The 24,631-nt window shown below is 52.0% G+C and overlaps 1 protein-coding gene across 1 annotated transcript in view; it reads right to left on the reverse strand.

Annotated features, from left to right (window-relative positions):
• Nucleotides 1-24,631, reverse strand: part of DPP10 (dipeptidyl peptidase like 10) — a 1,473,102-nt gene that overhangs the window by 48,661 nt on the left and 1,399,810 nt on the right. The window contains exon 22 of the mRNA XM_069224346.1: nt 24,261-24,360. Within this exon, the coding sequence (XP_069080447.1) occupies nt 24,261-24,360 (100 nt within the window). The remainder of the gene's footprint in view (nt 1-24,260; nt 24,361-24,631) is intronic.

Below are 24,631 nucleotides of genomic sequence, written 5' to 3' on the forward strand. Positions count from 1 at the left end.
CCCCTCCAACCCCCATAGGAACACCTTTTTTGTAGTTGAAGAGACACCGCTTTGCGCTAAGACCGCTTCTCTTTAGGGACATCGCGTGACCCAGTGGGCGCATCAAGAAACCGTTTGGTCCTGTTTTTTGTTGCTTTTTTTGTGACAGGAGCGTGGGGGGCTGCCCTTATTATTTTATAGGGTGTTCTTCTGTCAATATTTCCCTGAGTCCACAATGCAGTCAAGCAGGACTATGATTTTTACCCCAACATGTCCCCTGACGAGGGCCCTTCGCAACGTGCCCTCCTGGGGTAGATGTGTTGCTCTTGCAGGCTATCACCCGGGCCTGGCTCCTATGAAAGAGAGCGTAGCGCAACTGGCAGAGCAGGTTTCCAAGGGGACTGGCATGTTTGGGGGGACGGGGCTGAATTAAAGACTACGAAGGTTGCAGCTCCCAAGATATCGCGCAAGCGCAACAAGGGGCACCTAGAAAGCTTTGAGTGCCTTATCAATGCCTTTAGTAAGAGTGCGCACGTGCAGATGTGCACACCCTTCCGGGAGGGATCTCAACCCGGAGTGACTAGTGAAAAGCTTCACCACATAGTGGTCCCTGATGTGGGGTCATGCAAACGCATCGCAGAGGACTCTGAAGGGGATTTCTCCTCTGCGGAGGAACAATACTCCCCCCCCCGGCACCCCTGTGCCCCTGGTGCCCCGGGCCTCTATGCCAGATCCGCAGGAGCGGGATGACTCTGGTTCAGATATGTTTGAACCCAAGGGAATTTATCACCATCGTCATCAGAGTGGCAGCCAGAGCAGAAGGTAGCCGACTATGTGGCTAGTAAGATTCATCAGCCTCTTGACAAGCAGGTGCGGGCTTGCCTGAAGGCCAAATACCCGCCTCCTACCTTGCCAGATAGAGTGGTGGCGACTCTGGACATAGATCCGAAAATGTGTCCTTTTTTTGCAAGGTACACCAAGGACCCCAAGAAGGGTATTGACCAATCCTGGAGGGCTTGCCAGCACAAGCTACTTGATGTGTTAGGTCCTCTAACACAGATAATTCAGCTAGCCGAGCGTGCAAGACAAACTGACACCCCCCTGCAACGGATGTCGTGGCCGGGTGGGCCCAGAGGGCAGTTTACCTCCTGGGCAATGCTAATTGAGCCATCCCGGCTGAGAGGCGCCGTTCCTTACTCATCAAGACAGACCCCAAATTGGGGGAGTTATCTAACTCTGAGGCAGGGGCATTCACTCAAGGTAATTTATTTGTCAATCCGTTCGTCGAGGAGTTGGGCAAATTTGTCACCACCTTTTCAGCGTTTGACAAGGCGCAATCTTCTATCAAGAAGATCTTCCCGGGGAAGGTTTTTGGAGGGGTCGGACGAGGCAGGGGATGTTCCTCCGGACGCCTTTATCACCAAAGCCCCTATTCCTACAGAAATAATGGATGGCAAGACGGTCGTCAAGACGCCTTCTTTCCCAATCGAGGCCGGTGGAAAGGCAGAGCGAACAGGATCGCCCGGAAAGGAGCAAATGCTCCAGGAGGCCCTTCTGGTAAGGAATACCCCTTCTTCCCCTCAAAAAATTGGAGGGAGGTTACGCTTGTTCAGACACAAATGGACACACATAACCTCCGATGCCTGGGTGTTACAGACGGTGACAGGGTTTCACATTGAATTCTGGCGAACTCTGGTCCAGGAGAGTCTTCCAAGACCCTTGGGCCCTCATTACAACATTGGCGGTAAATGCCGCTTACTGCTGTGCAGAAGACCGCCAACACACTGCTGCGGCCGCAGAATTTCGTTACAGCTATTACCACCCACAGGCCGGAATCCGCCAAAATCCAGACACCCACACAAGCCCAACACACCAAAGGTCAGTGATAAACTGCGGATAACAAAACCTCCACCGTCACGCCAACAGGAATACGCCCCCACTATCACCGCCCATGAATCCACACAGAGGTCTTTCAACTGCGGTATTCCATTGGCGGTACACACTTATGCGCTCAATATACGCACACATTTACAAAACACACCCACTTTGGACAATTCAAAATACACACAGCTAATACACATACACACACCACTCCCACACACCCAATACAATATAAAACACACACCCATATCACCCACAAACCCTTATAACCAGAATTGCGACAGAAGGCCAGAGAGAGACACCACCATCAACAAACTAGCATCCACAGGCACTCAACACCATCACTCACACAACATCCACGCACCTCACACAAAACACACAAACACATCTCCTCACACATCACAACACACCACCTCACACATGACCGACACCACCCCATGGCACAGCAAAGACACCCCAGGTTTTCTGAGGAGGAGCTCAGGGTCATGGTGGAGAAAATCATCCTGGTAGAGCCACAGCTATTCGGATCACAGGTGCAGCACACCTCCATAGGTAGGAAGATGGAGCTATGGCGCAGAATCGTGGTCAACGCAGTGGGACAACATCCAAGGACACGGGATGACATCAGGAAGAGGTGGAACGACCTACGGGTGAAGGAGCGTTCCGTGGTCTCAAGACACCAGATTGCAGTTCAGAGGACTGGCGGCAGACTCCCACCTCCTCCCCCACAACTAACAACATGGGAGGAGCAGGTCAGGCTATACTGCATCCTGAGGGCCTAGCAGGAGTAGCTGGAGGAATGGACTCTGGTAAAATCTTAACTACCATATCCCCCACCCTACCTGCATGCTATCACATACCCCCACCCTCTCCCCATCACTCCAACACCGCACATATGTCCCACTATCACAAACCACCCATCCCAACACCAAGCCCTGCATGAAACACCAAAGCATGGACACCCATCACCAAGGCATGTCCACTACAGATACCCACAGAGACCCCAAAACAATTATCACACAAGGTCCTACACCAGAATGTAAACACTGGGGTACAGGGTCACCCACCCATTGCACACCATGGCACACACAGATGTAATAATCATGCCTTTACACCTCTGCAGGACCCCTACCCAACATCACCGGACAGGAGGTTCCAGACATGTCCACCCCCCCCACACAGAAGAGGCCCACAGTGATGACAGCAGCTCTGTCCAACTGGATCTAGATGACCAGCCCGGCCCATCTGGGACCTCGGGACAGTCGGTTCCCCTGACACAGTCACAAGCCACCACAGAGCCTCTCCCCTCAGGAAACACCAGCACAGCACCCACCCACCCAGCGGGCCCATACCTCTGTCCCTAGAACACGTCAAGCAGCAGTGTGTCCACTGCTACAGGGAACCCAGGCAAACCCACAAACCCAAGACCAGCAGGGACCTGGGGGCAGTGGCTGTGGGCACACTGTTCAGGGGACAGAGGCACAGGAAAAGCGGGGAACTGGGAGGTCTGCTGTGCGACAGGGGGGAAGACAGGCCCAGGGAACCCACTCTCCACGAGGCCCTCTCCAACATCATGGGAGCATACCATCATTCCCATGGGGACGATGGCAACGGTAATGGCCAAGTTTCAGGAGTCCCAGCGGCTGCAGGAGGAACAGTATTTGGGGTTCAGGGAGGAACTCAAGTCCATCAACACCACCCTGGTCACCATTGGAGGGGTGCTGAAGGACCTTGTGAACACCAGGAGGGACACTGTGGCACAACAAGGGGCCCCTGTCACTAGCCTGGACGATGAACTGCCCACCACTTCCGCCGGCGCTCGTGGGCAGGAGGCACGGCCACAGGACCACAACACCAGCCCCCACCCCCTGCAGATGGAGAACCACCCCTGAGATCCAGGACAAAGACAGAGAACAATGCCAAGACCCCCGCCAAGAAATGAGACCACCCTGAATGTCATCCTTCTGTCTCACTTTGTCACCCTGTCCATCCTTAAACTGCCCTAGCTTGACTTCCTATGCCCCTTTAGACAATGCACCTGTGAGACAAATAACTGGAATCTGCAATGGACATTCCTCCACCATCACCCCTGACCATTTTTCAACCCCCTCCACTATTTTGCACTTAAATAAACACCCTTGAATCACAAAACAATCTGGAGTCAGTCTGTGCTTTCACAAATGTGTATTTGCAATAACTGAGGAACATAGCAATGTCCATTGTATTGTCAACATACCTATGTTCCACAGCTCTAGTCCATGTGGTAACATAGCAGAGGTCACACAGTGGGACCCACATCTGTGAAATGGAAAGGCAAAGTGACAGGTCAGGGTCCATACACTGGGTGAAAGTGACAGACACATGATAGGTCTAACAAATTTAAAAGATGTAGGAGGCAGTGATGTCTTCTTACCTGTGTCTCACTGGAAGTATTGCTGGATCACGTTGTTTCTGTTGTCGATATCCTCTTCTTCTGCCTCCTCTTATTCACTGTCCACATGCTCCACAGCTGCCACAAGACCTCCTTCTGGACCATCCTCCTGCAGAAAAGGCACCTGTCATCGCAAAGCCAAGTTGTGCAGCATGCAGCAGGCCACGATGATCTGGCACACCTTCTTTGGTGAGTAGTACAGAGAACCACCTGTCATATGGAGGCACCTGGAACCTGTCCTTCAGGAGGCCGAAGGTCCTTTCTATCACTCTCCTAGTTCGCCCATGGGCCTTGTTGTAGCATTCCTCTGCCCTTGTCCTGGGATTTCTCACTGGGGTCAGTAGCCATGACAGGTTTGGGTAACCAGAGTCACCTGCAAATGTTGAGGGACAACTGTTAGACACACACTAACCCTTAGGGACAACCCCAGACCCAGACAACTATTCACAGGGTATAGGGTCCTTGTCCTCACCTATTAGCTACACACAGTGCCTCTGGAATTGCCCCATCACATAAGGGATGCTGCTATTCCTCAGAATGTAAGCGTCATGCACTGAGCCAGGAAACTTGGCGTTCACATGGGACAGTACTGGTCGGCCAAACACGCCATCTACACATTCATAGAATGGTAGCTCTTCCGGTTTCTGTACACCTGTTCACTCCTGCGGGGGGACCAAGGCCACATGTGTCCCATCAATGGCACCTATGATGTTGGGTATATGTCCCAGGGCATAGAAGTCACCTTTCACTGTAGGCAAATCCTCCACCTGAGGGAACACGATGTAGCTGCGCATGTGTTTCAGCAGGGCAGACAACACTCTGGACAACTCGTTTGAGAACATAAGCTGGGACATCCCTGATGCTATGGCCACTGTTGTTTGAAAAGACCCACTTGCCAGGAAATGGAGTACTGACAGGACCTGCAGTAGAGGGGGTATTCCTGAGGGATGGCGGATAGCTGACATCAGGTCTGGCTCCAACTGGGCACACAGTTCCCGGATTGTGGCACGATCAAGTCTGTAGGTGACTATTACATGTCTCTCTTCCATTGTTGACAGGTCCACCAGTGGTCTGTACACCGGAGGGATGCAGCGATCTCCTCACCTGCCCCAGCGGAAGTGCCCTATGGAGGAGAACAGCGAGCACAGAGTCAGCCAACACTGAGGTAGTTAAAAACCATTTAATTGCACACATTTGTCAATCCGCTATGTGCCTGTCTTTGTGTGTTTGCAAGGCCTAGATATGTGTGACGCATTGAAAAGTAATGCCATGTGGCCCACTGAAATGGCGGTTGCCTGACCTGTGATGTGGGACAAGGGGATTTGAGGTAACTGCGCTGGCGTTGTACACCGTTGCTGTAGGCGGTCAAAGACCGCGGCGCAATCCTGCATTGGTTAACATTGGGCCCTATTGCTCCCAGGAGCCAATGACGATGTACGCTGGTGATGATGATACGCACCGCTACGGACGTGACCTCCATTTTCTGTCTGTTCACTCACTTGATACCTGGTCTTCGACAGGAGAGGACCTACACTGCAAGTGCTGCTGTGACCTCACTCTGGAAGCGACGATGGCTCATGTGTCCGGGGAAAGGGCCCCTGCCTTCAGGAGTTGGATAAACTAGTGGATGGGGTCCTCCCCCAGTACACGCTACTCTACGGTTCTGTCGTAAAAGATGGGAGGACATTTGGAGCAAGAAGACGGCAGAGGCCCAGCTGGGGATGGCCTCCCAACGTGGGCGTGGTGCCCGCCGCACCATGACCCCCCTGACGTTCCGGATCCTGGCGGTGGCGTATCCGGAATTGGATGGGCGCTTGAGGGCATTACAGCAGCCACAAGGGGGTGAGTACCGTCACATCCATCTGACTCTGCGTGCATTGGAGGTGTCTGGGTGGGGGAGGTGGGCAGTGGGTTCCCCTAGGCTAGGGCGAGCTTTGTAGGCAAGGACCTTTTGTGAGGCAGGCTAAGTGGCACCCCAACCCCACCAGTGGTAAGAGCCATCTACACCTAGTCAGACTCCTGTGACTTCCATGTGTGCAGCAATCGGCCATAGGCCATGTACCCCATGTCCCTGTGATTAATTAGGGAACTCTAAGTGCATGGCGTAGTGCAGAGGGCTGCTGTGTCTGTAGTGTCCGCCAAAGGTAGCGGTATTGCATGCACTGAGCATGTCTTTCTTCTTTCTTCCCCCCCTTTTTGTGGTCTCCCTGTTCTTGTGTGCATTAGCATCATCAGGCGGAGGAGCTGTGCCACCGGAGCAGGAGGGAGCTGCATCCCACATGGCCCTGGAGGGCGAGACAACGGAGTCGGAAGTCACCAGTGGGACGGAGGGGAGGGGAGGGGAGCTCCACGGCGGGGACAGGAGCAGAGACCAGCAACACGACTCCTCCTCTGACGGGAGCTCCCTTGCCGTTGCAGGCCCCTCTGTGACCACCGCATCTACAGGTACAGCTGCCACCACCCCTACCAGCACCACCCTCCCAGCAGCCCCTCAGCGTGTGTCCCGTGGCCGCTCACCCAGGAGGGTGGGCATCTCCTTCGCCCCAGGCACCTCCGACCCTGCCCCAGTCAGCCCTGCTGCCCTCAGTGAGGAGGCCATTGACCGCCTGAGATCCCTCACTGTTGGGCAGTCTACCATTCTGAATGCCATCCAGGGTGTAGAGAGGCAGTTGCAACAGACAAATGCATACCTGGAGGGCATTCATTCTGGCCAGGCAGCCCAACAGAGAGCATTTCAGGCTCTGGCCTCAGCACTGATGGCAGCCATTGTCCCTGTGTCCAGCCTCCCCCTCCAACTTCCTCCACCCAGACCTAATCCCCAGAACCTCAGCCTATCCCAAGCACACCATCAGACCAGCGTGCACACACCTCAAAACACAAGGGTGGCTCTGGCAAACATAAGCACCACACATCCCATAGGCACTCACACAAGCATCATACCCATGCACACATACCAACATCCACTGCCTCCATAGTGTCCCCCTCCTCCACGTCTCCCTCCTCCCTCCCTGTCACGTCTCCACTCACACCTGCATGCACTACATCTTCAGCCACTACCTCCATCACCAGCACGCCCATCACCCCACACCGCTCACGTGCACTCACCACCCCCCCTACCTTTCACACATCCCCTGTGTCCTCTCCCAGTGTGTCTGTGAGCCCTCCTCCCAAAGTACACAAACCAGTCACACACCCACCCAACAGCCATCCACCTCACAACAGCCTCCAGCCCATGCACCTTCACCCAAAGTCAGCAAACGGACACCTCATACAACCATTGCCTCTTCCTCCTCTTCCAAACCCCCTCCATCTACCCGTCCCAGTGTGTCTAAAAAGCTTTTCCTATCAAATCTTGACCTCTTCCCTACACCTCCCCACCCCGTCCGTCCCCTAGGGCCCGCCTTTCCAGGTCCCAACCCAGCACCTCAGCCACCACATCACCGGGCACAGTGGTGCCAGCAATAGCTGGATTTTGGAGTGCGCCAAGCAACAGGGCTGCCAGTGTCCCAAGGAGCGAGGCCAAGGACATCCCCCCACCTCCAAAACAGAAAAAGTTCCCCACATCCCAGAGGGAGCAGGCCAAAACACCTGCCACCAAGGGCTCAGGCAAGTCAACTGTTGGAAGTGGCAAGACAGCTGCGCCACCATCCAAGGAGGGGAAGGGCCTGAAAATAAAAGGCAAGTCAACGTCGCCGCCAACCTACATGGTGGACAAGACCGCCACCGGCACCGCCACATACACCGCCGCCACGGAGACCGCCGCCAGCACCCCAGATACTGAGCCCTTCATCCGGCACCGCAGACACTGTGCCCTTCAGCAGCACCGCAGTCAGTGAGCCCGCCACCAGCACTGCCGCTACTGAAACCGCTGCCAGCACAGCAGTCAGTGAGCCAGCCACCTGCACCGCAGTCAGTGAGGCAGCCACCAGCACCGCCGCCACAATGACCGCCTCAAGCACCGCCGCTACTGACCCCGCCGCCAGCACCACCAGCAGCCCCGCAACATCCAGATCCAGTGGCACCACCGCAGACATGGCTGCCAACCCCAGTGGTCATTCGTACGAGGCTGGTGGTCAGTTTCACAGGCCTGGCCAGCTTGCATGTTGCTCCACCATCAGTGGAGTGTCACATCCACTACCTCAGTCCTTTGCAGGATGAAGCACTCTGGGCACAAAGCCCCCTCCCGAACCAGTGGAGAAAGACATCCACTACCTCAGTCCTTGGCAGGATGAAGCACTCTGGGCACAAAGCCCCCTCCAGAACCAGTGGAGAAACACATCCACTACCTCAGTCCTTGGCAGGATGAAGCACTCTGGGCACAAAGCCCCTCCAGAACCAGTGGAGAAAGACATCCACTACCTCTGTCCTTGGAAGGATTAAGCACTCTGGGCACCATGCCCCCTCCAGAACCAGTGGAGAAAGACATCCACTACCTCAGTCCTTGGCAGGATGAAGTACTCTGGGCACAAAGCCTTCTCCATAACCAGTGGAGAAAGACATCCACTACCTCTGTCCTTGGCAGGATGAAGCACTCTGGGCACAAAGCCCCCTCCAGAACCAGTGGAGAAAGACCTCCACTACCTCTGTCCTTGGCAGGATGAAGCACTCTGGGCACAAAGCCCCCTCCAGAACCAGTGGAGAAAGACATCCACTACCTCAGTCCTTGGCAGGATGAAGCACTCTGGACACAAAGCCCCCTCCAGAACCAGTGGAGACTGTTATCCACTTGAGAGACTGTGGCTTTGCACTCCCCAGGATAAAGCAGTGGGCAACCCACTCACTGGAGAGACATGAGAGACTGTGGCTTTGCACTCCCCAGGATAAAGCAGTGGGCAACCCACCCACTGGAGAGACTTGAGAGACTATGGCTTTGTACTCCCCAGGATACATCAATGGGCATGGAGCCCCCTTGTGGAGCTGACGTCGTGCACTCATCCCGCTGAGGTGCCCCCCCTTCCCTTCCTCCTGAGGTGCCTGTGTTATTTCGATCTGATGCCCCTGCAGTGTTCTCTCTGTTTTGATCGGGTATCGAGTGTGGGCCTTGCCCATGCATTTTGGGCACAGTGGTCCACGGACTATATAGGTGCAGTACCTGGACTTGAATTCTTGGTGTAAATAATTGTTTATAGTGTATATACATTTTTGACTAATGGATTATTCTTGATTACAATGGTTACAATAATTTCCTTTTGTCATTGCATTCTTCCAGGGAGGGTTGGGGGATGTAAATGCAATGTTGCAGCATGTATTTGTGTGTGTGTTGTTGTGGGTGAGGGTGTTGTGTGTTGCGTTTGTGTGTCACTCTCTTTTCCCTCCCCCCTCCCCTGTGTTGTAGGTGCAGTACTTACCGTGGTTGTCGCTGCGGTCGTTCGTGCTCCTGGTAGAGGAGCAGGAAGACTATCGCAGGGAGGATTTGGAGTTCAGGCTCCATGGCGTCCTGGTTCCTCGTGGGGTGTGTAGAGGTGAGTGTTTTCCCTTCCAAGTCCTGTTTCCGCCGTGTTTTTGTTTGCATTGAATCCGCCCCGGAAAAGGTGGTGGATTGGCCTGTCATAATATTGTGGGCGGTACCTTGTCTTCCTGTCTGTTGGCGGTGACCGCCAAGCTGTTTGTTTGTACCACCTTGGCGGTCAGAGTGTCAAAGTGGCTGTCTATGTTGGCGGTTTCCGCCATGGTCATATATCCATTTTTTTTACAGACGGTCTGTTGGTGGTCTTACTGCAGCTTTACCACCGACTGCCAGGGTTGTAATGAGGGCCTTAGTCTTTTCGGCAGCGGATTCCGCACTGATAGACTCGGAAGTCGACGACCTTCTTCAGAAAGGGGCCATACGCAAGTCTGTCCTTCACCCCATGGGTTTTGTGAGCAATCTCTTTCTTGTAGAGAAAAAGGATGAGGGTTTTCGCCCGGTTATCAATCTCAGATCATTCAACTGATCTACAGACACTTCAAAATGGAGGACATTCATATGCTGAGGGATCTCCAGTTACAGGGAGACTGGATGGTTTGTCTGGACCTCAAGGATGCTTACCTGACAGACACCATATTTCCCCCTCATCGCAGGTTCCTACAATTTCTGTGGAGGGATCAGGTGTTCGAGTTCATGTCCCTCCCTTACGGCCTCTCTTCGGCACCATGGTGTTTCACCAAACTGCTCAAACCGGTGGTGGAATACCTTCACTCTCGAGGGATTTGCCTGATCATTTACCTGGATGATATCCTACTCATGACTCATTCCAGGACCCAACTTATATCCAATGCGAGCACGACTATTGTACTCCTCCAGGATTTGGGGTTTGTGATCAACCAACAAAAATTGGATCTCCTACCCTCACAGTCAATTACTTTTCTGGGGTTTCTTATAGACTCCCAATCAGCCTCCCTCAGTGTCCCGAGCTCGAAGATCTCCAAGATCAAGAAAGAACGGATGAAAGTTATGAGACGCGACAGTATCTCACTCAGGCAATTGGCCAGACTAGTGGGGCTGCTCTCCTCCTTGAATCAGGCCATTTTTTCAAGCCCTCTTTACTACCGGGCTCTCCAGCGTCTGAAGGCGCATCAACTTCGACGCAGATTAACGTATTCCGAGCTCATCTCCCTTACCCAGGAGGCGAGAAAGGAACTCCAACGGTGGCTGGACCACATGGAGGCATGGAATGGCAGGGCCATTTTTGGAGCTTCACCGGACCTTGTCATAGAATCGAATGCCAGCCGCCAGGTTTGGGGTGCCCGATGCAGGGATGTCTCGTTCGGTAGACGATGGACCCCTCAAGAGCTCAGCATGCACATCAACTGCCTGGAACTCCTGGCGGGTTCTTTTGCGGTCAAGTCCCTGACTCGGGACAAAGTCTCCTGTGTTGCTCTTCTTCAGATAGACAATACGTCTGCATTGCAGTACATAAATCACCTAGGGGGCACATGTTCGAGAGCCCTAGCGGAGTTGGCAAAGGATTTTAAGCACTTCTGCCTTCAACACCAGCATTCGGTGATGGCGGAGTACCTTCAGGCTTCCCAGAACACTCTGGTGGATTGGAATTCCAGATTTCTAGCGTACTCCAGTGATTGGCAGCTGGACAAAGTCGTTTTTCAGGCGCTCATGGAAAGATGGGGTCCTTGTTCGGTGGATCTCTTTGCGTCCAGATGGAATGCCCAATTACCGACGTACTTCAGCTGGCGCCCAGACACGAGGGCAGCGGCAGTGGACGCATTCCTGTAGGATTGGGGGTGGCATCACGGGTATGCATTCCCTCCATTCCTTCTGATACCCAGGTACATCGTCAGGAGGCGACGGTGGTACTGATAACCCCTCTTTGGAGATGACAGGTGTGGTTCCCATCACTTCTGGAACTGTTGTGCGACTTTCCAAATCATCTCCCGGACTCTCCATCAATTCTCCGGGACCCTGCGGGGCACTTTCACCCTCTGGTACTTCAAGGCCACCTCATTCTGGCAGCTTGGAAGATTTCCAGGATCGCTGGCAGGACTGCCAACTTTCACAGGATGCTGGAAAATTCATCAAACAGGCATGGGATCTTATCCTCGTCACACAGGATAATCAAAATATCTGATGAAAGGAGTTGTCAGCTAAGTTGGCTATGTTACTATGGCCCTCATTACAACCATGGCGGTAAATGCTGCCTACCGCCGTGCTGACGCCTGCCAACATACCATGCCCGCAGTGGTATTCTGCCACGGGTATTATGACCCACACATGTCTGCCACACCAAAAGGTCAGTGATAAACTGGAGATAGCAAAACCCACACCGTTACGCCAACAGGAATACGCCCACAGTATCACGACCCACGAATCACCACGGCGGTCTTTCAAATGTGGTAAACCATTGACGGTACACACCGCTGCGCTCAAAATACACACACACTTGCAAAACTACACCACATTGGACAATTCAAACTACACACACCTGACAGACATACACACACCACACACCCAATCCAATATAAAACACCCACCCACATTACCCACAACCCCTCACAGTGAAAAAAAGATAGCAAGCAGAAAGAGACAAGCCAGAAGCACCCACTCAATCAGAGGCACAGAACACCCTCACCCATATACCTTTCACACACATCACAGCATACACCCCAACACATCACCCCACACATCCTCACACATATCACTCGCACCACATCCATGGCACCCTAAAGACACCCCAGGTTTTCTGAGGAGGAGCTAAGGCTCATGGTGGATGAAATTATCTGGGTAGAGCCACAGCTCTTCGGATCACAGGTGCAGCAGATGTCCATTGCAAGGACGATGGAGCTATGGCGGAGAAAAGTCGACAGGGTCAACGCTGTGGGACAGCACCCAAGAACCAGGGATGACATCAGGAAGAGATGGAACGACCTATGGGGGAAGGTGCGTTCCGTGGTAGCAAAACACTACGTAGCAGTACAGAGGACTGGCGGTGGACTCCCACCTCCTCCCCCACAACTAACAACATGGGAGGAGCAAGTCTTGGCGATCATGCATTCTGAGGGCATCGCAGTAGTAGCAGGAGGACTCGGTTCTGGTAAGTCAAATCTTAACTACTTTATCGCCCCCACCCTACCTGCATGCCATCACAAGCTCCTGCCCCTACCCTCACCCCATCACTCCACCACCTCACATGTACCCCACTAACACAACCCACCCATCTCAATACCACGCCCTGCATGCAACACCAATGCATGGATACCCATCACAGACCTGCATGGACACCCATCACCACAGCATGCCCAGTAGAGAGACTCACCCAGCCCACAAAATCACCACTCACACAAGGCCAAGCTGACAGGGAAGTCACAATCGTACAGGGAAACACACCTATGCAGAAGATGGCACACGCAGACACATTAACCACGCATTTGCATCCCCAAATGACCCATACTCCACGTCACCGGAGAGGAGGTGCCAGCCGCATCCAGCCCCCCCCCTCCGACGAGGCCCACAGTGATGACAGCAGCTCTGCACGCCTGGAACAGGGTGACCAACCTGGGCCATCCATAACCAATGGACAGCCGGTTCTCCTGCCACAGTCCCAACCCTCCACAGAGCCTCCCCCCTCAGGAAACAACAGCACAGCACCCACCCAGCGGGCCCATGCCACTGTCCCCAGGACACGTCAATCAGCAGTGTGTCCACCACTACAGGGACCCCAGGCAACCCCACAAACACAGGGCGATCAGGGGCCTGGGGTCAGTGGCAGTGGGCACACGGTTCAGGGGACAGAGGCACAGGACAACAGAGAAGCTGGGAGGACTGCTGTGCAACAGGGGGAGGACAGGCCCAGGGAACCCACTCTCCATGAGGCACTCTCCAACATGCTGGGAGCATACCACCATTCCCAAGAGACGATGGGCCAGATACTGGCCAAGTTGCAGAAGACCGAGCGGCTGCAGGAGGGACAGTACCTGGGGATCAGGGATGACCTAACAAAAATATACTCCATCCTGGTCACCATTGCAGGGGTGCTGGCTGACATGGGCAAGACCATGAGGGAGGCAGTGGCACAACAACGGGTGCCTGACACTAGCCAAACCGAGGAACAGCCTTCCACCTCTGCCGGCGCTAGTGGACAGGAGGCCCCGCCATAGGACCAACAGGCCACCAGGCCCCCCCTGCAGAAGGAGAACCAGCCCGCAAATGGGCCCTGCGATCCAGGTAGAAGCCAGAGAACATTGCCAAGCCCCCTGCCAGGAAATAAGACTCTCCTGATTGTCACCCTTCTATCCCACTCTGTCACCCTGTCCACCTTGAACTGCCATTACTCCGCTTCCTATGCCCCATTGGACAATGCACCTGTGATACCAAGATACTGAACTCTAACTGGACATTCTTCACCATCACCCCAGCCCATTGCACATCCCCCTCTACGTATGAGCACTTAAATAAATACCCTTGGAACAAATACAATTCTGGAGTCTGTCAATTGATTTAAATATGTATTAGTACAACATTCTGAAAACATTGCAAGTCATATGTACAGTAATATATACATTGGTATGGCCTTTAGTGGGCAGCAGTAAACATACCAGGAGCCAGAGTGGGCCACAGAGATCTAAAAATAGAGATGCCAAAGGGTACAGTAAGTGGCCATAGACATAGGGAAATCAGGCTGCCCTGAACAATGTCCAACACAAAACTGAAATGTAAAGTGAAGTTACAGTGTCTTACCTGTGTCTCACTGGAAGTACTGCTGTATTATATTAATTCTGTTATCCACATCTTCTTCCTCTGCCTCCTCTCCTCACTGTCCACAAGCTCCACTGCTGCCACAAGACCATCTCTAGGCTCATCCTCCTGCAGAAAAGGCACATGGCGTCTCAAGGCCAGGTTTTGCAATATGCAACATGCAACAATGATCTGGCATACCTTCTTGGGTGAGTAGTACAGGGATCCACCTGTCAGTTGGAGGCACTGGAACCTGGCCTTCAGGAGGCCAAAGGTTCTTTCAATTATCCTCCTTGTTCGCCCATGTGCCTCATTGTAACATTCCTCTGCCTTTGTCCTGGCATTCCTTTCTGGGGTCAGTAGCCATGAGAGGTTAGGGTAACCAGAGTCACCTGCAAATATTGAGGGATACCTGTTAGCCACACACTCACCCTTAGGGACAACCCCATACCCATACACCAATTTATACTGGGTGGAGATCTTTGGCTCACCTATTAGCCACACCCGGTCCCTGTGGAGTTGGCCCAGCACATATGGGATGCTGCTATTCCTCAGGATAAAGGCATCATGCACAGAGCCAGGATATTTGGCATTCACATGGGAGATGTACTGGTCCGCCAAACACACCTTCTGCACATTCATAGAGTGATAGCTTTTTCTATTCCTGTAAACCTGTTCATTTCCCCGGGGGGGGACGGGACAAATGGCACATGTGTACCATCAATGGCACCAATGATGTTGGGGATATGTCCCAGGGCATAAAAGTCAACCTTCACTGTGGCCGAATCCTCCACCAGGGGGAACACGATATAGCTGCGCATGTGTTTCAGCAGGGCAGACAACACTCTGGTCAACACGTTAGAGAACATTGGCTGAGACATCCCTGATGCCATGGCCACTGTTGTTTGGGAGGAACCACTTGCCAGGAAAGGGAGCACTGACAGGACCTGCACTTGAGGGGGATTCCTGTGGGCTTGTGGATAGCTGACATCAGGTCTGGCTCCAATTGGGCACACAGTTCTTGGATTCTGGCACGATCAAGTCTGTAGGTAATGATAATGTGTCTGTCCTCCATTGTTGAAAGGTCCACCAGGGGTCTGTACACCGGAGGATGCTGCCATCTCATATTCTGCCTCAGCGGTTGAAGCCTATGGAAGAGAACGGTGAGCAAAGGGTCATATTCACACATCTATTGCACTAATGATGATTTGTTTACTTAACAGAAACAGTATGTGAACTCGAGAGTCAGTTGATGTGCCAATGTCTGCTGTGATGCAGTCAAATGCCATGCCCTGTGCCCCCCTGAAATGGCAGCTGCCTGACCTGTGAGGAGGGACAAGTGGAAATGAGGTAATTGCGCTCATGTTCTGTGCTGTCGCAGTAGGCGGTCGATGACTGCCGCGCAAAATCCCATTGATTATCATTGGGCCCTATGGGTTTCAGGAGCCAATGGCGATGTACACCGGTGGTGACGGTAGGCACCGCCGCGGACGTCACCGCCATTTTCTATCTAATCACTCACTTGCTACCTGACCTTCAATAGGAGAGGACCTACACTGCAACCGACCATGGCTCATGTGTCTGAGGAAAGGGCCCCTGCCTTCACTGCAGAGGAGTTGGAGAAACTGGTGGATGGGGTCCTACCCCAGTACACGTTACTCTACGGTCCTCCAGAGAAACAGGTGAATACACTGTGAGCATGATGCATGGGCCATCAATGTAGGGATTGCTGTGTGTGTAAGCCACATGTGGGCGGGGCAGAGGCGTCCTGGCCAGAGTGTAGCATGTAAGGTGGTCAATGTATGTGCGTCAGGGGATGGGTGGGATCTGGTGGGCAATGAGTCTGACGGTCCGGACGGGTGACTAATTCCCTTTTCTGCTGTCTTTTCCCTCCAGGTCAGCACCCTCCAGAAAAAGGGTATATGGCGTGCCATCGCCAAGGAGGTGTGGACCCTGGGGTCTTTGACAGGTGGAGCACCCACTGCCACAAGAGGTGGGAGGACCTGCGCTGCTGGGCAAATTAGACAGCGGAGACCCAGCTGGGGCTGGCCTCCAAACGAGGAAGGGGTGCCCGTCGCACCATGTCCCCCCTGATGTCCCACATCCTGGCGGTGGCCTATCTGGAGTTGGATGGGCACTTGAAGACATCACAGCAGCCATGAGGGGGTGAGTACAGAATCTGAAACCTGACTTTGCGCGCGTTAGGAGGTACCTGGGTAGGGATGTGGGTTGTGGGTGGGCTAGGCTAGGGCTAGCATGGCAGGGTACGTCCCATGTTGGACAGGCTCTGGAGCACTCCTACCCTAATAGTGTAAGTGGGCATCTACTACTGGGAAGGGTCCTGTGGGTTTCTGGTATGCAGATGATGGCGTTAGGCATTGTACCCCATGGGCTGGTGACTGTCTTAGTAAATGGTTGAGCATGGCCTAGTGCATAGGGCTGCCCCCGTGTGTTGTGTACAACAATGGTAGTGGTGTTGCTGGCATTGACCAAGTGTTTCCTCTATCTCTTCCCCACCTTTTTGTTTTGTCACCTTGTCCTTATGTGCATTAGCATAATCTTGTGGAGGAGCAGAGGCACCAGCGACGGAGGGAGCTGCATCCCACATGGGCCTGGAGGCCAAAGCCACAGAGGGTGAGGGCACCAGTGGGACGGAGGGCGAGGGGAGCACCACGATGGGGACAGGAGGGGACACCACAGACAGCGACTCCTCCTCTGATGGAAGCTCCCTGGTGATGGTGGACACCTCTGTGCCCACCCCAACAACAGGTACAGCCGCAACCCCATCTACCAGCACCACCCTCCCAGCAGCCCCTCAGCGTGTTTCCTGTGCCCGCTCACCCAGGAGGGTGCGCATCTCCTTTGCCCCAGGCACCTCAGGCCCTGCCCCAGTCTGCCCTCAGTCAGGAGGCTTTTGACCTCCTGAGATCCCTCACTGTTGGGCAGTCAACCATACTGAATGTCATCCAGGGTGTCGAGAGGCATTTGCAACAAACAAATGCATACCTGGAGGGCATTCACTCTGGTGTGGTGGCCCAACAGAGAGCATTTCAGGCTCTGGCCTCAGCACTGATGGCAGCCCTTGTCCCTGTGTCTAGGATCCCCCTCCAACTTCCTCTACCCAGACCCAATCCCCTCAACCCCTAGCCTATCCCAAGCACACATTCAGACCAGCATTCACCCAAATCACCACACAAAAGTGGCTCAGGCAAACGTAAGCACCACACTTCCTCTCACAGGCACTCACACCAACATCCACTGCCTCCACTGCGTCCCCCTCCTCCTCTTCGTCCACCTCCCTCCCAGTAGCATCTACACTCACACCTGCATGCATTACATCTTCATCCACTACCTCCATCACCAGCACTCCCATCATAACACACCCCTTACGAGCAGTCACCACCCCCACAACCATGCACACGTCCCCTGTGTCCACTCCCAATGTGTCTGTGACCCCTCCTCCCAAAGTACACAAATGCAAGCACCCACCCACCCAACAGGCATCCACCTCACAACAGCATCCAGCCCATGCACCTTCACCCAAACTCAGCAGACAGATACCTCCTACAACCACTACCTCTTCCTCCACTCCTAAACCCTCTCCATCTTCCCATCCCAGTGAGTTTAAAAATCTTTTCCTGGCAAACATTGACCTGTTCCCTACCCCTCTCCCTCCGTCCTTCCCCTCTGGCCAGGGTGTCCAGAACCCAGGCCAGCACCTCAGCCACCAAGTCGGTGTCCGCTGTAGTTCCTGCAACTCCCAGTGGATCAAAGGGGGCACCCGTCAGTCCAGCCAGTGTGCCACAGACCCCTGCAAAGGACCAAACCATTTTGCCACCTGCCAAGGTGAAGAAGGGGACAGCATGCAGCAAGGGCAAGGAGCACGACCCACCCAACAAGGCCTCCTCCAAAACTCAAGCTCCCAGAGCCAAGGTCCCAGCAGCCTCCACTAAGTTGAGGAAGAGGCAGAAAAGCCAAGCCTGGGCATTTCAGGCGTCGGAGGCTCCACGTGATGTCCTGGTGGCCACAATCAGAACCAACAGCCCTGCCACCTGTACCACGGCCAGCACCGCCAGCATCCCCGCCGCAAGCACCGCTACCTGCACCGCCACCTGCACTGCCGCTACCACCACTACTGTCAGCAGCAGCAGCCCCAGTGTGCGTCCGTCCGAGGCTGCAGGAGATGGGCTGGTGCCTCCCTCCACCACTTGCAGCACCCCCACCAGCAGCGGCACTACCACCAGTTTGCAGCCTTAGTCGCCGCAGGATGGAGCCTGGCACTGCCTCCATGGAGTATCATGCTTCCTGGTCCCTGCAAATCTCGTGCCTCAGAAACCCAGGTGAGGGAATGTGAACTGCCACACCTCAAGTGTGGCATCACTAGGCACAAGGTCCCCTCCAGAACCAGTGAAAGAAGCCATCCACTCACCCTTTCCTTGGCAGGATGAAGCACACTGGGCACAAAGCCCCCCCCCCCCCAAGAACCAGTGGAGATATGCATCCATTCACCCTATCCTTGGCAGGATGAAGCACACTGGGCACAAAGCCCCCTCCAGAACCAGTGGAGAAGCCACCCACTTGAGAGACTGTTGCTTTGAACTCCCCAGGACCAAGTAGTGGGCAAACCACCTACTTGAGAGACTTGAGAGACTGTGACTTTGCACTCCCCAGGACCAAGCAGTGGGCAAACCACCCGCTTGAGAGCCTGTGGCTTTGTACTCCCCAGGACCAAGCAGGTGGCAACTCACCCACTTGAGAGACTGTGGCTTTACACTCCCCAGGACCAAGCAGTGGGCTCCCCACCCACTTGAGGGACTTAAGAGACTGTGGCTTTACACTCCCCAGGACATCGCTGTAGGCATGGAGCCCATTCCAGGAGCAGTGGCGTTATTCCATCTTCCGGCTGGGGTGCACCCCTTCCCCTAAGGTGCCTGTGTGTTTAGGACCTGATGCCCCTGCAGTGTTCTCTCCGTATTGAGGCAGAAGTCAAGTGTGGGCTTGGCCCATGATTTTTGGCCCAGTGGCCCACGGACATTTGCAAAGTACAATGTACGGCCTTCTGTACATATTGTAAATATTTGTAAATACGTTTTGTAATTATCGTTACGTATATCTGCCTATTTCTAATATATCACTGATTGGACTCTATTCCTTTTGTCCTTGCATTCTTCTTGGGGGTTACAGGGTGTAAATGTACTGTTGCTGCATGTGTTTGTATGTATGTGTTGTGGGTGAGGGTGAGGGTGGTGGTGGGGATGTTGCGTGTTGCATCTGTGTGTCACTCTCTTTTTCCTCCCCCCTCCCCTGTGTGCTAGGTGCAGTACTCACTGTGGTGGTCACCGCCGCCTTTGATATTCCTGGTGAGTGAGGAGGTAGACCAGCATGGGCAGGACCTGTAACTTGGGCTCCATGGCATCTTGGTTCTTCGTTGAGTGTCGAGAGGTGAGTGGTTTCCTTTCCACATACTGTTTCTGCCATGCTTTTGATGGCGTTGGTACCACCCCGGAAAAGTTGGCTATTGGCGGGTTGTAATGGGGTGGGTGGTACATTGCCTTCCACCTGTCTGTTGTTTGTTGCTACCGCTATGGTGGTGGATGTGTTAAAGTGGCTCTCTGTGTTGGCGGTTTCCGCCGTGGTCTTGATCCCATTTTTTTTTACCGCCGGCCTGTAGCCCGTATTACCGCCACTTTATCACCTACCTCCAGGGTTGTAATGAGGGCCTATGTCTTATATAGTGCGAAAGGGTATCGGACGTTATGGCCCTGGACGTCTTGGCTAGAGTGTTTTTCCCGAATGGGGTGACTTGCACTATTTCCAGGAGGGCTAAATGTAATATCAGGTCGGTAACCTATCCAGCTTTTCTCCATGCACCAAAATTGTGCGTGGTATGATGCTTCCAAGTTTATGGAGTGGTGACAGTCAAATTTCGGCCTCCTGGAGAACGCCAATTGTTGATTTCTTTGAAGAAACCTTTTAAGGCAGTCTCCTCCCCTTCGATAGCTAGGTGGATCAGATGGATCTTGACAGAAGCAGGCATCAATATATGAGTTTTTGGGGCACACTCTACTCGGGGTGCTATGGCTTCCAAAACCATCCAGGTGGGTGGCAGGTTAGAGGACATTATGAATGCTGCGGAATGGTCATCAGAGTCTACTTTCAAAAAATTATATTTTAAACCTATCCATGAAGCAGCCTCTTTGGTGGTAAGTAAGCTTTAAAAGTGCATAATCCTCGCCTGCGGTCCTGACTTAGAATGAGAAATTTCCTAGCTAGCAAGTAGGAAAGTTTCAATTCTATTAAGGACACAGATGCGAGGATTATCCCACCCTACACAGGAAATGTGTTTCCCACCCAGGAGCTGTATGGAGGTACCATTTTGAGGTGGTATATATATATATATATATATAGTTGCTTAGTTGCTTACGGTGGATGTATGAGTATCTTGGTTTTTTTGTCTTTGCTTCCTACTTGTTTATTGATTCATGTAATTAATACGGTTTGAAGGTGCAATGAACTTTATCAAGGATATGCTTATTTCCTATATTTTATTTTGTTTGGAAAAGAGTCTTTTGTTCGCTTAATGAGTGATGTTGTTCCCGTTGGATCAGAGGCGTCAGCAACCTGAGAATATCTGAACTCCCTTCTGCAGTAAAGTCGAGGACGGATGACAACTACAAGGGACAGTTATACACATCATCGGAAAGTATGATAATTGGACATTGGTTGGAATGGGAATGTCCTCATGGGTGTTGTAGTTCTTCGTTGTTTTTTGCTGAACTTTGAACTTGCTGTTGAATAAAGAGTGAAGAAATATCTGCATAATCCTCACCTCCGTTTCCTGAATAGAATTGAAACTTTCCTTCTCGCTAGCTAGTAAATTTCTCATTCAAAGAGTAGCAGTAAACTCTCTGGTGGGACAAATTTATGTGACCGAACTGACCTTTAAATGATGCACTTCCGAGAGCCGAGCTGGCTTTGCGTACCACTGCTAATTCAATCATGAAAAGGGACACAGTTTTTCTTTGTCTTACAGAGGCCTCTTGTTAGGTGTTCTGTGATTTTTTTAAAGCACAGCAATGCAGCGCGCAGGGTCATTCAATCAATCAAAACATTTTTATAGAGCGCGCCACTCACCCGTGAGGGTCTCAAGACGCCTGGGGGGGAAAGAGGGGGCAAGGAGGGCCACGGTTCAAATAACCATGTCTTGAGGTTCTTTGTGAAAAGCAGGAGGTCTTTGGTTTTGCGAAGGTTGGTGGGGAGGGAGTTCCAGGTTTTGGGGGCGGTTCTGAGGTGGTGCATTGGATGCGGTGGACTGTGGCTAGGGCGAAGTCGGCTGATCAGAGGTTGCGGGTGGGAGTGTGGAAGTTCACTCTTTCATTGAGGTAGGTCGGGCCGGTGTGGAGGGATTTGTGTGCGTGGATGAGGATCTTGAATGTGATTTTCTTGTCTATGGGGAGCCAGTGAAAGGATTTGAGGTGTGGTGAGATTCGTTCGTGGGGGGGGAGGCCAAGGACGAGGCGTGCGGCTGTGTTCTGGATTCTCTGGAGTTTGTGTTTGAGTTTGAGTGTGGTGCCAGCGTAGAGGGCATTACCGTAGTCTAGTCTGCTGCTGATGAGTGCATGGGTGACTGTCTTCCTGGTCTCTGGGGGAATCCATTTGAAGGATTTTTTTAGAGTGCGGAGTTTGTGGAAGCAGGAGGAGTTAGAGCATTGATTTGCTGTGTCATGGAGAGGGAGGGGTTTAGGATGATGCTGAGGTTGCGTGCATGGTTTGCGGGGGTGGGTGCGGGGCCTAGGGCGGTGGGTCACCAGGAGTCCTCCCATATGGTTTTGTTGGGGCCGAAGATGATGATCTCGGTTTTGTTGGAGTTAAGCTTGAGGTGGTTAGTTGTCATCCAGTTAGGGCTGTCGAGGAGAGCAGCGTGTAGGTTGGTTTTGGCGGTGATGGGGTTGCGGGTGAGGGAGAGGATGAGTTGGGTGTCATCTGCGTAGGAGAGGATAGTGATTCTGTGTGATCGGAGGATGTTGGCTAGGGGGATCATGTAAATGTTGAAGAGTTTGGGGCTGAGGGAGTACCCTTGGGGGACTCCACAGCTGATCTTGGTAGCGGTGGAGTGGAAAGGTGGGAGGCGGACTCTCTGGGTCCGGTCGGTGAGGAAGGAGGTGAGCAAGTCTACGGCTTTGTGGCGAATTCCTATGTTGTGGAGGCGTGTGCGGAGTGTGTGGTGGCAGACAGTGTCAAAGGCTGCGGAGAGGTCTAGGAGGATGAGTGCGACGGTCTCGCCTTTGTCGACTTTGGTCCTGATGTCGTCAGTGCATGCAATGAGGGCAGTTTCCGTGCTGTGGTTCTTGCGGAACCCGGATTGTGAGGGGTCAAGAGTGTTGTTTTCTTCGAGGAAGTGGGATAGGCAAGCGTTGACTAGTTTCTCAGCAACCTTGGTGGGGAAAGGGAGGAGGCAGGGTGGCACTAACGCTATGTCAGCCACAATGTCCATCTTGCATTTCTTCAAGGAACAGTGTTGTGGAGATAAATGAGGGACAGCGGTTCTCGTAGTATAAGGTTTTTTGTGCCACCCCGTCTTTTCAGCTCCAGGTGCAGTAGCAATGATCGCGCTGCCCTAATGTTGGCATTGCTGCTAACAAATTAATGATTGATGGCATCTTCAAAGGCAATCTTTGCACCAGGGAGGGTGGCAATGTTGAATTTGTTGAATTATTTTTGTGGAACACAAGCAAAGAGGCAGAGGATCTTCCCCATAGCATCTGACACTGAGAGCCCCTCCACAATTCTGATTGGTCCTAATAACCCTCAAAAGAAAGGGACAGTGAGGTTTATGGTGGGGACATAGAAGAAGGCCACTAAGTTCAGCTCAAAGCATCCAGCGGAGTGTACCCCACTGTGCAGAGTAGAAGTTAGTGAAGCTAAGAAAATGTTATCCTGGATATTATCAGATAAGCCCAGAACCAATCAGATTCTGAGTTCAAAACAAACGTAATTTTATCCATCACTTTGTTTAAAGGTTAAATGAAGAGCATTCCTAATGATGTTTTATAAAATCTTATAATAGAGCTAAATTATGAATGTAGATACAACAAGAAATAAATATTGAAAAGGATATCATTATTCTAGTCGTTTGTGACCATTATTTACCCTGACACAATTCGAAATGCCCGTTTTTTATAGCATTCCGCTTTTGTGTATAAACTGTAAAACCGTTTCTTAAATGTTACAGCGAACAGACTTTGAGATTTAAGTGAATGTCAGACACCAACACACCTTTAAACAGTTTTGCTGTATATCATAGGTTAACATGCTATCTTCAATTATATATGAATTCAAGACAAGTTCCCTGGTTTAAATTAGTATTACATTTCAAGCTGGTCTGTCTATTATGTGCTCTAACAATACACGTTCTTTTATTTGTAATAAATGCAATCAGCATTTATGCAAAGCTGTGTTCACATGCCGTGGCACATTGAAATTAAACATATTGACTTTTCTGAAGCCTTTTTAGTCAAATGCTCCAAACCTATTAGGGAAACAAAAATTGCATTTTCGATGCTCTAACCACTCTACACAAAACTACAGAAGGGCTTGGGCACTTCAGAAAAGTTTGTGCATATGCATGTGTTTGAGAGAGTGTGTGTTTCTTAATGCATGTTTGCATACTTAAGATGTAAAATTATGGTAAGTCATGTAAAACGTGAAAATGGGTTCCGATTTGAAATTGAAAAGTCTTTTTATTGTCTATTTCAAGTAAACATTGTAACACGAATATTTTATCAATCAGAGTGGACTTACCATAAAATTTCATATCTGTAATTGGTGCAAACAGAGCTCCACATTTGAAAATTCTCTCACTTGATTTTAGGATCATTGATGCAATGTAACCACCATATCCCTGAAAAACAAGAATTAGATGAAGAAAATATTGCTGTGTTATTTATTATTCCAGTCACATTGATATATTATAGTTTAGGTCAATATCTGTGTTTGGTTTGATTTAAGTAATCAACCAAAACAATCAACCAAAGTGCAATAATTGAACATGATTATATGGGCACAATCCCTGTCACCTTTTGTCCAGCTCATAATCCAAACTGCATGCAAGACAACAACCACATCGAATCTATTTTGGTGCTCCCTCTGTGAAACTGGCAACTAACAGTCTG

The sequence above is a fragment of the Pleurodeles waltl genome, chromosome 3_1, assembly GCF_031143425.1.
Source record: "Pleurodeles waltl isolate 20211129_DDA chromosome 3_1, aPleWal1.hap1.20221129, whole genome shotgun sequence".
In the NCBI taxonomy this organism is placed as follows: Eukaryota; Metazoa; Chordata; class Amphibia; order Caudata; family Salamandridae; genus Pleurodeles; species Pleurodeles waltl.